The 12,786-nt window shown below is 37.6% G+C and overlaps 1 protein-coding gene across 1 annotated transcript; it reads right to left on the bottom strand.

The window, feature by feature from the left end:
* Window positions 1-817: 817 nt before the first annotated feature.
* Window positions 818-12,534, bottom strand: mdm2 (MDM2 proto-oncogene). Its single transcript, XM_074698770.1, has 13 exons — window positions 12,379-12,534; window positions 8,987-9,035; window positions 6,320-6,387; window positions 6,138-6,212; window positions 5,002-5,135; window positions 4,866-4,915; window positions 4,627-4,685; window positions 4,373-4,457; window positions 4,097-4,287; window positions 3,836-3,973; window positions 3,676-3,744; window positions 3,407-3,584; window positions 818-2,580 (listed from the first exon to the last, which is right to left on the bottom strand). Exons 3-13 carry the CDS (start codon window positions 6,368-6,370, stop codon window positions 2,090-2,092), a joined length of 1,521 nt encoding a protein of 506 aa, XP_074554871.1. The 5' UTR covers window positions 6,371-6,387; window positions 8,987-9,035; window positions 12,379-12,534; the 3' UTR covers window positions 818-2,089.
* Window positions 12,535-12,786: the final 252 nt, after the last annotated feature.

The raw sequence follows: 12,786 nt of genomic DNA, 5'->3' as shown, positions 1-12,786 counted from the left end.
CAAAATATGCCTGACTAAAAATAATTTTTAAGTTAAAGTTTTTACATTTAAACTTAAGGTTTGTGTTTTTTAAACGTGAGACATGTAACTCAATTGTTCGGATTTAGTTTCGTACAACTGTGTCACATCGACAGACAGTATCTACAACAGCAAATTATTTAAAAATGATTTGAAGTTGAAATAAAGTTGCAAGTTCCAAAGAAAAAAAGGACAATTTAATTATATTTTCTTTAAAAAAGTAACAAAAATACAGTCCGGTGTAGAGAACATTTTTTATATTGTGGCGGCTAAAATTCCCTAAATGTAAAAAAAATAGTTCACAACCTGACAACCTGTTATCACAAGACAACGGTTCCCATTCATTATCATAATTTTAGAACATGTGCACACAAATAGATTACATTCATATTTCCAATGTAATAACTTGTTAACAAAAGATAATCCTGTCAGCAAAAATCAATAGAGTTTTTCCCATTGATTTTAGGAGTCTGGTTTGATCCCGTTGCCCCTCGCCATTTTTTATAATGTTCTGTGCAATATTGTTATCTTGTGTGCAAAGAAAAATGTCAGAAAAATACTTGCACACAAAGGTGAAAAGGATTCCTGGTGTTTATTTACAAGATTACCAATGCTAGAGTAAATATAGACATGTGGGGAGAAGGTTGTCTTTGCACTAAGTAAGGAAAAAACACAGAGGAGACGAAATCTTTACACACTTTTTAATCAGTTCACAGAAAATTCTCAACACAAACATTAGAAATTAGAGGTCAAATATTCATCTTATTATTCAAAGAGCTCATATAAAAGGCTGTTAAATAAACAGGAGCATCTTAAATAAACTTAATAAATACTTCTACAAAGACATCAAGTAACACTGAAGTTTATAGGCCGCAATTTCCTTTCATTTTCTTAAACTATTCTTCTCAGTTTCCTGGAAAGAAAGTAAATTTGTCAAAGTATATTTGCAAAATAAAGCTTTGAATAATAAATTAATCCATTTAATTGTTTCTTCTGAGATAAACTTACATTCTCACAATAATAACTCTTAAATTGCACATTTCTTTCCAAGAAAACTCTTGAATGGAAGGATGAGGAAATAACAGACCTATAAAGAAATAAACAGTAAGGCTTTATTTTATGGGTCCATCACTCTTATATAATCTATTTCATTTTTACAAAAAAATTGTTCTACTCATGTTAAACTGTACTCTCTAAGGAGATGAATAATGTTAGGACTTTAAATAAAATTCTTGTTTTTCTTTAACTGAGAATTTCTTTATAGAAGATAAAATGATCAGACCCATAAAATAGAACACTACCAAAACAAGCGTTACCGAATGTTGTTGAAGGGACAATCCAAAGTATTTTTACCCAGATTCAGATGGTGATATCAAATCAAAAAGATATAGAACCAATTTCTTCATGAAAATCATGGATATTTTTCCGATTGTTCCTTTAAGTGTGAGTAAGTTTAGCTGTGAAAGGTAAAGACACGAAAAATAATTGGATCACGCAAAAATATAAGTGTCATTTTAAGATTGGACCAATGTTTTGATTTTTTGTTATTGTAAAACAACAAAACCCAAACCAACAGCACATTTTATTGCATCAGACTGTGGCACAACCTCCTCTACCTCTGTACGGTGGCGTCTTTTTAGAAATGAGAAAATAATCAGTTGTTTTCGGATCTTTGTAAGCTTTTTCAAACATTTTAAAGCTCTTAAGTTTCTCAGCAAAGTGTGAAAGTCCTGCAAGATGAACTCTGCCATGAAAAAGTTAAAAATAGATTTATGCCAACACACCAGCTTCTAAGAAAGAAAGAAAGAAGAGTCCAAAGATGTATGTGCCTGTTGACTAAAGCAAGAAATTCTCAGATTTTGCAATTATTTCATGTGTTTCGTGTTCATTTTATCTGTTAGGAACTAAACTGTGAACTGGATTCTGATCAGAGATTGGTTTAGAACAGCTGCTTGTTAGAATCTAGGAGACCTTCATAAGTCGTGGGTCTGTAAAGGAGAGATATGTGAGGATGAGGACAGACTGGCGTCTCAGCTGAGGTAGGTGAGAGGAGGTGGAGTTGGAGCATGTCTCAGCTAATGTAGGTGAGGATGACTGACTGGATGGGCAGCCTGCAAACCGGACACAGCTTGTTCCTCTTCTTCAGCTTCCTCGCACACACGTAGCAGGACATGAGGTGTCCGGTCCGTCCGTGCACGATGCAGCCGTTCTTTGGCCGAGATTGACAGATGAGACACGGGTCCAGACAGGAGTCCGGGAGACGCCACTCTGCTGAGACACTCCGGTCCAGCTCGGGAACTGCAGGCGGAGGTTGAGAAGGAGGAGGTGCAGAGGGGGAAGATGGGAGTGTCTCCTGGGAGTCGATGGAGGAAGAGGGCTGGGAGTCTGAGCCCCAGAGCTTCTGCTGGGAGGAGAATAAGGAGGAGGAAGGCTGGGAGGAGAAGAGGTCTTGGGAGTTTGTGGCGGAGCAGGCTGAGTCAGACTGGGACCGCGACAAGGGGGGAGTTCTTGCTCTTTTTCCGTCTGGGACATCGACTCCTTCATTATCCTCAGCATCAGATCCTGAAAAGGAGGTGGTGAAGTTAGTGTGACTGGAAGGTTGATGCAGGGAAACGGCTCAGAATCAAACTTGATAACACTAGCCACGTTTACATGGAGCCAAATAGAATCGAGTTAGAAGCCCAAACGTAATGAAAATGCTCCATATAAACACCTCATTTGGAATAAACAGTCCGAATCCAAATGGAATTTCATTCCAATGCACAGGGGTAGAATTTTCCTTTTCCCATTCCGACTAAAAGCAAAATCCTGTCACGTAAACGGTGAATCGGAAAGTTGTCAGGCTGGGTTCTGTCTGCACATGCTCTGTCCTGACGTAAACAAGCAGTGACGTATGACGTTGACTCACATGGAAACATGGCGGCTTCCAAACAGAGCACACAGCACTGGTCCGCGTCGGAAAGTTTGTTTTTAATACAAACTCTCAAAGAACTTGATATTGTCGCACGCTTACACAGTAGGAAAACAAGAAATACTGAACTATTTAAAAAAGTCCACGAAAAACTCAGCGAGGCAGGGGTGGACCGTAACGTCGAACAGATTAGGAACCGCTGGAAAACGCTGAAGGCTGGCTACTATAAGGCTAAACAGCATGGTAGCGAAAGTGGGTATGACCCCAACAACTTTCCGTTTTTCAAATAAAAAATGAAAATAAATAAAATAGCTGTTCCAATTGAATGCCGTGGCACATGTAAACACCAGATCGCTTAACATGTAAACAGTTCGCCTGAGAGCTTTGATCAGAATGAGTGTAATCCGAATGAGAAAAAAGTCTGCATGTAAACGTGGCTACTGTGGACCTTTGTGTCTTAAAGCTAAGCTAACACACCTGATGCATCTTTGGCGGCTGATTGGTCGGTTGGCTTTGGAGGGAAGGCTTTAGGACTGGAGCAGGCAGACTTTGAGGAGTCCTTCGGCAGCCAGTCTTGCTGCAGAGTCCAGCAGCGGAGACAGTGTCTGGGCAGAGGGGGATTGAGCTCCTCACACTCCACACACCGCCAATAATCCTGAGAACACACACACACACACACACAAACAGGATTAGACTACATGAAGAAAAAAGAGTGGGTGTATTTGAGTGTTTGTAGTCACACTCACAGCTTCAGTGATCTCCGTGTCCTCGTCGAAGGATTCTTCCTCCTCCTCAAAGATGGTGACCTCATACACCTGCACACAGAGAGGAGAGGGGGGGCTGTGTTATGGAGCAGGTGTGTCAGAGGCACTTATTCACCCATGAGGGATTAATGTCTGTGCTTACCTGATCGTCCGCTGACAGAGAAGCATCATCTTCGTTGTAGTCGTCAGAGTCGACAGACTCCACCTCGAACTCCACGCTGAAGTTGTCGCTGTCAGAGTCTGAGTCTGAGGGGGCTACCATGATCTCTGACCTCACAGACTAAACACACACACAGAGTACACATTAACACCTGAAGTGCATGATTTGAGGAAAATATGAAAAGTGATTCACATTGTTTGTGATGTTTTGAACAGATTCTTTTTTGTTCTATGTAGAACTGACCGAGCTGTGCGTATCTGATGATTGGCTGCTGTGTCTGTCCCTTATACTCCCCAGTCCACCAATCACACACCAGGACAGGCTCTCATCAAAGGTCAGCGAGTAGCTATCAGACCGCATCCTTTTCCTTCCTCCGTCTTCCTCATCTTCCTCTGAGTCATCCTCAGCGTCACCTTGTAAGCTGTTCGAGGGGCCTAAGGAGAGGAGAGGAGCAGACTGTAAGTCTAAAAACATCATTAGTTTGAATTTCTAAGTGTTGATAAAGAGGAGAAATCTCACCTGGATCGCTGCTCCTGCGACTCCTTCTTCTCCTCCGTGGTCTCCTCCTGACAGGTGATGAAGAGCGGCTTTTTGAATCTGCCTCCTGGAAGAAAAAATAGTTTTTGTTTGATGTGTTTTTTACTCGCCATATCCCAAAGTCTCTTTATTTAAACTACATTTTTGAAACTGGATTCTACTTCTGTCAAAAATAAAAGCTTTGAGTGTGCTCTGTCTGCTTAACGCTGAAATGAAAACCTGCACATGGGTCTTACCTCTGTCCCCCTTTCTGTCTGACTGTTACTCTGTGATTCACTCAAGCTTTGTTGTGAGTCTAAAGAGAGGGAAAAAGAGAAAGATGGTTCAGTTCAGGCAGAATCGCAGCAGGAAAATAAAAGAGGAAGCTAGAAAACAGAGTGAGGAAAACACAACCAGGTTGAAATAAATAAGAAAAGAAAGGGGAGCAGGTTATGAGCTGAAGAAGACAAAGTGAAATAAAGGACATTTTTCTTACCTTGGCTTTTCACAGCGACCAGGTTCTTGGTGATCATCGCAAACAGAACCCTGAGAAACAGAAATATTCGGTTACACAGAGAAACATAACATGGATTCAGCTTTTACCGTCACAGAAAGGACTTCGTCATGCTCACCGAGTTTCTTTCACAGAGAAGCTGTCCACTCCCAGCACCTGCCCCAGTGCATCCTGGGAGCAGTGCACAATGTGCTGCTGTTTCTGGTCGTACAGCTGCTTCTGGATGATGTACTGACCGAGGTAGAACATCACCTGTGGGAGGCAGGTGTTAATCACTCGTTTTGATCATTCAAAGGTTGAATCAAGCATTAAAATTAGTGCTGTCAGGCGATTTAAAAAATTAATCTAATTAATTACAGGATTTGTAATTAATTAATCTAATTAATCACATTTTAATCTCGTATCTGCTTAAGGTCCCAAAATACAGAATTTGAATTCCAGGACATTAAAATTACATTAAAAGACATTAAAAAACATTAAAAAAAAAGGTGGGAATATATACAACACATTTTTAGGTACCCCTGCTTCTGTTCACATTTTTATTCAATGTGGACTCGATTTTCACTGCAATATGAACTTCTGTACTTCTATGAGGTCAGAAGAACCAGGGCTAAAGGCTAAAAACTGTGAGGAACTATGTACAAAACACTTTTTTCAAGTCTTGGATCAAAGAAGAGTGAAGTTTTTTCAGTTTAACATGCTCTGAACACACAAACTGTTGCTGATTGGTGCAGAGCAGCCCCAAGCTGAAACATGACACCAGGAAGATGGAAGGAAATTTTCAAAGAATTCTTTAGATTTAAATACAGGACAAATATTGATCATTCGGGGCTTGTTTAATGCAGTAAAGAGTGTAGAATTATATGTTTTTTACAGAATTGAGCTAGAGCAAACGGTTGATTTTCTGCAGAATTTCAAAAATGACGTGTGAATAAACAAGATGTGGACGGCAGTCACAAAAATCACTCTCGCTTCCCCCAGTCCTGACGAGAACACCTCTTTTTTTTTTACAGCTTTTGAATAGGACAAACAGTTTGTAAATGCCAGACATTTGAAAATAAGTGTGTCTTTGAACCCGCCGCGGGTTTGGGATCCAGATTAATCTGTGTTAATTTTTATAACATGTTAATTTGCAGTGTAATTTATTAATCTAATTAACGTGTTAAAATGACAGCCCTAATTAAAATATCCAAGTAACACGTTCAGACTATTAATTCCCCACGATTTGTGTCATTACAGGCCCTGAAAGTGTACCTCCTTCAAGGTGAAAACCTCTTTAGTGGCTCCAGCAAGCTGCAGCAAAGTTTGAAGCTCTACCTTTGGTCTGACCTGAACACAGAGAAAGAGATGATCAGTGAAACAGTCTCTAAATCAGTTTTCATGTTCATCAGTGTTTACAGCAGGCTGCACTGAATCCAGTTAGAAGCTGCTCTCACCAGTTTGTTGTCATCAGCAGCGCTGGTGTTGAGCTCCCCGTCAGCTGACATGGTGACGCTGAAGGTTCCTGGAAACAAACACACAAATAGGTTACATCAGTGTTTCTATCTGAGCCTGAATCCAAACAGAAAAAGTAAAGAAGAAACAAAGGGAGCCTTTTTGAAATAATCCTTTAGCAACATGTTTAATTTCCACAATCACTCCTTCATGTGCCTGGTCCAGACGTTTGACTGTTAACTTCAAACAATCTACCAACAATGGGAATATAATCTCTAAATTGACCAGCCTGTCAGGTGACGGATAATCACAGGAGTGCTAGCAAAAAGCAGTTTGCTCCAGTCGCATTGATTTTGTGCTGCATGACCTGAGGAAAATGGGACAGAAGTGTTCTCAATTTATGAAATTGTACATGTGATGTCTTAGTTTTTTATTTGTAATAAATTTGAAAAATTTGCTAAAATTGCAAAAAAATTGCATAGATTTCAAAATATTTTGAAAATGAAAAAATAGCAAAACTAAAAGGGCATTTCAATTTTTTCCAAAAATTTAAAATTTACAATATTTGCAAAAAAAATTGAATAAATGTTGAATTTCAAAAATTTGCAAAAATAAAATGAGACTGAAATGTATTACATTTGTAAAATTCTTAAACAATTTTGCATTTTCAAACATTTAAAAAAATCTTGAAATAATATCTAAAGAACTGGAGTTTTATTGCTGGGAATAAGATCAATTAACTTTTATTGTAATGTTTTATTTTATGTTTGTTTGCTTACATCTTGCCACTCATGAAGCTGGTACAATAAGCTGGTATTCTGGCGATTAAACAAATCCATCCACACAGAATTAAAATCTCTGTAACTCAGTAAGAAAAATAGAAACTCTTAATTTCAATAATATCTTTTTAAAGCTACAAGGAGCCACTGCAAAAGAGTCAAAGAGCCACATGAGGCTCCAGAGCCACAGGTTGCAGACCCCTGATCTAGACATCTGGACACTTAACGTGGAGGTTTGGTGGCTTTTAGACTTGAAAATGTGAGCATATATCTTTGCTATCTGTACTGCTGCAACATTAACATGACCAATTAACATTTTTTAAATGAAATTCTGTCATTACATCACTTTTCAATGCATCTTAGATTAAATTTTTCCTTCTTTTTTTTTACCATAACACAAAATGGATTCAGTAATTCAACCAATAATAAACAAAGTAAAGTAAATATAAACAAAATGTCTATCACTTCAAATGAGAGTCTAGCTTTATGGGACTATATTTCCAAATGACTCAAAAACACCAAACAAAACAACTTTTTTTTTTTTTGACCAATGAACATTTCAACTTATTATTGGCTCACTGGGTACACCAAGTAACAGCTAACAGTTGCCTGTTTAAACAACCAGTGTACACAAAGCAACACTGAAGTCAGACGTGTGACTATAAAAAGAAAACCCATGAAATGAATTTTCCACTGTAGCAGCTAAATGTTTCACCACTTCAAACTGTGTCCTGAGTTTTATTGCTGGGATGGCTCTATATTGCTGCTGGACACTACTCTGGTGAAAGTCACAAGACACCCCAGAACTTAAAGACCAGACATTAACTTAAAAACTCATAAACCATCCCTGATCGCTGAGGACAGTGCAGCAGAAAGTGATGCTTTCCAAAATCTTCACTGTGAGAATCATCTTCACCATTATCAGTTTATTTTGTCTGTGAGATGAAATATTCAAGGACTGTGAAGCATCCAGACATTTCTGGAAAAATGCAACATGCCCTCGAACATGTAATTTCCTTTTGTGGCTTTTGGTCAAGAAACAGTCACACAGTGTTCTTAAAACCCTCTACTTGTGTCAGTAAAGACAGCTGACCAACACCCCCACAGCCTCTGACGAGCTTTTTCATGCAATACACCCAGAACAAATTTGACAAACGACATTTCAACACATGAGAACGTGCATTGTCCTCCTGCACGGCCCTTCCGGACAAAATGTTCTCAAGTGTTGGGTTACAAGCTCCTCATAAATCTCTATTCAAATTTTTCTGGATTTAAATTCAACTTTTACGACAAGTGCAGAAGAAAATATCTGCAGCATCAAGATGTCAGACCCTGTCGGAGTGATTGACACGCTGGTTTGCTAGAGTCAAGTGAAAGCACGTCATCCTACCTTTAATTTAGCTGCAGCAGTAAGGAGAAAATTAACCCTTGTTCTATATGTCCAGAAATAAATAATAAACACCAAAAGTCTAGCCTATAAAATATACGTGCAGGAGCTTCAAATGTGATTTTTTTTACATTTAATTATTAATATTTCCATGCAGAGTTGCAAAAAGGACAGTTGTGTTAGTGTGCAGTAATTTGCAGAATCAGAAACATATCACAAAAGTTAAGAAGACAAAGTTTTGCTAATTCACAATGTTCTTCCAATATGAGACGTAATACAACACATTTTGGCTGAAATCCAACAAAAATGGTGACATTTCTGACCTCAACCACATATTAAGTAGATTTTACTGTAGCCTGATCAAGAATCATTATTTAACAGTTTTTTAACACAGTTATAAGAGTTATTCGTCTGTTTTTGAATCATTTTAAATAAAGAAAAGTTGTTTAATTATGTAAATGGTGTTTTGGGTCTATCTAACAGAAAAATAAAAAGCTTCTTACCTGTATAAAAATATATATTTTCTGGAGTAAACTGTCTCAGCAATCCATCCTGTGCAAGAAAAAGCAGATAAAGTGCATTCAGAGAGCAGCAGAGGGAAGCTGCAGCCTCTTATAGAGCTGCTCAGACATGTCAGGACTAGACCAGCCTAAATGGCCCTGGTTAGCCTTGCTGGGGCCTATCAGGGCCTAACAGGGCCAGCCTGGGCTGAGTCAGCAGCAGAGCGTTTGAGTATGTTTGTGTTCATTCTGACAGTAGCAGCTGATTGAATCACACAGACATGCCGAGACTAGTCCAGGATGACTAGTTCTGTAAGAATTACACCACCATGGTGACAACTAACCAGGGGTGACTAACTAACCAAGAGTGGACAGAGGGAGGAGTATGAGCTGGGGATATTTTCACTGCAGGACCGGACTCCCAGGGGAAAGGAGAAGCAGGGGGAGAGTAATCCTAAATCACACGGTTTTCCAAAGACGCATTTGGACAGCCCATAAATTTAACGAAGTCCCACCTCCCAAAAAGCAAGAAAATAAATAAACAAATAAATAAAAATAAATAAATTACTAAATAAAAATAAATAAATAAAATATAAAAAATAAACAAATAAATAAATAAATGAAAACAAATAAATTGAATATATTCTGGGAGAATACAAATACTAGAAAAATAAGTATACTGATTTTTTTAAATTTAAATAAATTATATTTGTTTTCTTCTGCAAAATATAACTTTATTCATTTACAACTGAATACGGCTGTAGTTGACTTGTGTTTATGATTTTAAGTCTGATATGTTGACCCTTTTATTTTGCAACAAGCTGTTCTGAACTAAAAGTTTCTTTTCCACCACAGCCTCAGGCAAATGTAACTTCAGAGACAATCAGATACACCTAATCCAATCTAATCTGATTCTTTCATGAACGAGGCGTGTCATGGTAAAAACTAGTTTCTCCAATCTTTCAAGTAGTTCCACCAAGGTGAGAATCACTAACAGCCTTCAGATGAATAGTTTTAATATTCACATAACCTGCAAATTAGTCGTTAGAAGTTTTTAAAAATGTTTAACATAGTCAAACTACAGGAGACGATACAGATCACGTATTAAATGGATCCCATTACAGTAGACATTAGTTTTCAAGATGAAAAACAAGTGTTTTGACTTCACTTTGCCACAGTTTTTAGTGTTTAACCTTAACCGTCCCTGATGTGGCCGGGAGGCCCTGTCAGTCACTTCTACGACAGATGAGTTCACTGACAGCTGAGTAACCTGACCTGGATGTTGCCCCCCATGGATCAAAGTACACTTGTTAAACTGTCTGATGGGTTATAAAACAACTAATTAATCATGGCTTAAATGAATGCTTGGTTACAATATTGTTTTAGTGCAGAAAAGTTATCATTATCTGGGGCAATATATCAAGTACCAAACAGTTTAAGTTAGTTACCCTGTGAGTCTTTGGTTGTTAAACAATTATGAAATTATGAAAATAAAAATGAGGGGGAAAAAATCTTGGAGTCTTGCAGTACATTTTTATAGTTAATCATACTGTCTATTTTTAGACTGGTATGTTTGGGTCAGGGGTCTTCAACCTGCGGCTCTGGAGCTTCATGTGGCCCTTTGACTCCTTTGCAGTGGCTCCTCGTAGCTTTAATAAATATAATTGAAATAAAGAGTTTTATCTTTATCGATGAACATGCTTCATAAGTGGAAAGACATAAGCAAACAAAAACGACAACAACAAAATAAAAGTTGAGCGATCTTATTAACATGTTTTGGAATTTGAGTATTTTTTCCAAAAATGTTTGAAAAATCAAAAAGGTTTGAAATTTCGAGAAATTAATTGAATTTCAATGTTTTAATTTTTGTAAATATATCACAATTTCAAAAAATATATTTTTTTGCAAATATTTTTTTTCCAAGTTTTTGCTTACTTTTTTTATTTTTGCTTTTTTCAATTAAACAATATTTTGAAGTGTTTGCAATTTTTTCAATTTCAGCAAATGATTCAAATTTTTACAAATTCATTACCAATAAAAAATTAAGACATCACATGTTCAATTTCATATATTACAAAAACTTTTTATTGAGAAACTTTTTCACTTTGTTTTGATTATTTTCAGAATTTTATCCACTTTATAGTCTTTATAGTGAGGATAAAGTAGATTTTGTGGCTCTGGAATGACTTGAGCTGAGACAAATAGGCTCCTATGAAAGTAAAGGTTGCAGACCCCTGGTTTGGGTCAATCAACGGTCAAAACTTGACCTTAAACTGACTTTTGTTTTTAGATTCACAGTGACACAGCAAAAATAAAGCATGTAAACAAAAAACTGCACGCCCCCCCTGAAAAATGTTTAATTTGTTCCTCCAGAGTGAATATGCCTGGGCACATTTCTATGTGTCTGAACATAAAACGTGAGTTGTAGTACACACACAGCTGATACAAAGTGAGTCAGCTGTTGCTCACTCTGTGCAGTCACTATTACAACACACGTAGTGAAAATATGCCCGGACTTGTCCCGCTCTGATCTCCCTCTCTCCCCTTCGCTGTCTGTTTCTAAGTTTCTGTTTCAATCACGCCTGGATTAAGGGAAAGCAATATCCTTTCACCCTTTCAGGACCTATATATTACACATCAATTGTGGATTCAACGATAAAAACTACAATTCAAACAGTCGAAGGACTTAAAAATGAGCAAGACTTTTATTAAGATTCCCTTAAAAAACTCTTACTTCCTCTGATAATTAAGTTCAACTTTGTCTGTTCTTTCAAGTATCACAAGGTTATACCTCTACAAACGAGAGCTTCACGTAAAACCTGATTTTATCCTAAAAACATCAGCATGTGTAATAAGAAAAACACAGCAAGTTAGCAACCTGAAATAGCTTTTACAGACTTCTGATATGAGACAGTTGCTAGGCTAAAAACACAGCACCGTCTTTCAGTTTAAGACAATAAAAAAACACAATTCAAGTCAACTTTAGGCGTTATTGTCACTTAAAATACACTTAACAGCACAACAATCGAGATTTTTATACGTTTGAGTGGCTAACTTTAACAAAAACGCAACATTTGACTTAAATTGTTAGCTCGGCTATTTCACCAAAGGCAATTTGATTAAAATGGGGTTATATCAACAAATAATAGCCATTTGGGTAAAATGTAACGCTGTCACACTTTGAATTTAATTGCACTGAGTACTGTTTTTGGTTTGAATAATCTTGGAAGAAGGAGAACACAGCCGTTTCAGTGCTCCACGTTCCCCGTCTCCTCACTAAAGAAAACACGAGGCTCTGCGGCCTACCACCATGTTGCTAACCACCTGCCAACGTGTTTGAGTTATTTGTAGCTAACAACATTTTAGCGCAGGATATAAAAACAGTGTTTTCCTACCTGTGCGGTTATTTTTGATTAAAAATATTATCCAGTTTCCCCTGTGGTCAGAACCGGTTCGGAATCGGAACACTAACGGTCTGTTTACGGTTGTTGCCTCGTACGCTAGTGTGGCGCACCTGCCGCCCAAACACTGACACTACACCCACTCAGTCCCAGTTTCTCTATTTTATCCAGTTCTCGGAAAAACTTGGCAACAGCTAAAAATTCTCCCCTTGGACTATCATATGTAACTAAAATTGGCAATTTCAAACATGGTAAAAAGAGTAAACTAAAGAAACCAACAGAAAGTTAAAACAGAGAAAACTTCACAGATTTTTGCTAACAACGCAAATAATTGTGTGTCTAGATTTTCTATATTCCAATAACATTAAGTGCACTATTAAGTGATCAATTTGTGGCTGCTTT

The sequence above is a fragment of the Halichoeres trimaculatus genome, unplaced genomic scaffold (genome assembly GCF_033239565.1).
Source record: "Halichoeres trimaculatus isolate MK-OKI-2021-1 unplaced genomic scaffold, fHalTri1.1 fHalTri1_scaffold_21, whole genome shotgun sequence".
NCBI classification, from domain to species: domain Eukaryota; kingdom Metazoa; phylum Chordata; class Actinopteri; order Labriformes; family Labridae; genus Halichoeres; species Halichoeres trimaculatus.
Note: the sequence above shows the minus strand (reverse complement) of the source record. Positions and strands in the feature narration are given on the sequence as shown.

What these genes read in the sequence shown, in the direction of transcription:
- mdm2 (XM_074698770.1), bottom strand. Translation starts at nt 6,370, where the DNA reads ATGTCAGCTGACGGGGAGCTCAACACCAGCGCTGCTGATGACAACAAA. An exon ending in AGGTTTTCACCTTGAAGGAG is followed by an intron (nt 5,136 to 6,137) that starts GTACACTTTCAG and finishes TGCCTCCCACAG; the next exon opens with GTGATGTTCTACCTCGGTCA. An exon ending in TTCTCTGTGAAAGAAACTCG is followed by an intron (nt 4,916 to 5,001) that starts GTGAGCATGACG and finishes TCTGTTTCTCAG; the next exon opens with GGTTCTGTTTGCGATGATCA.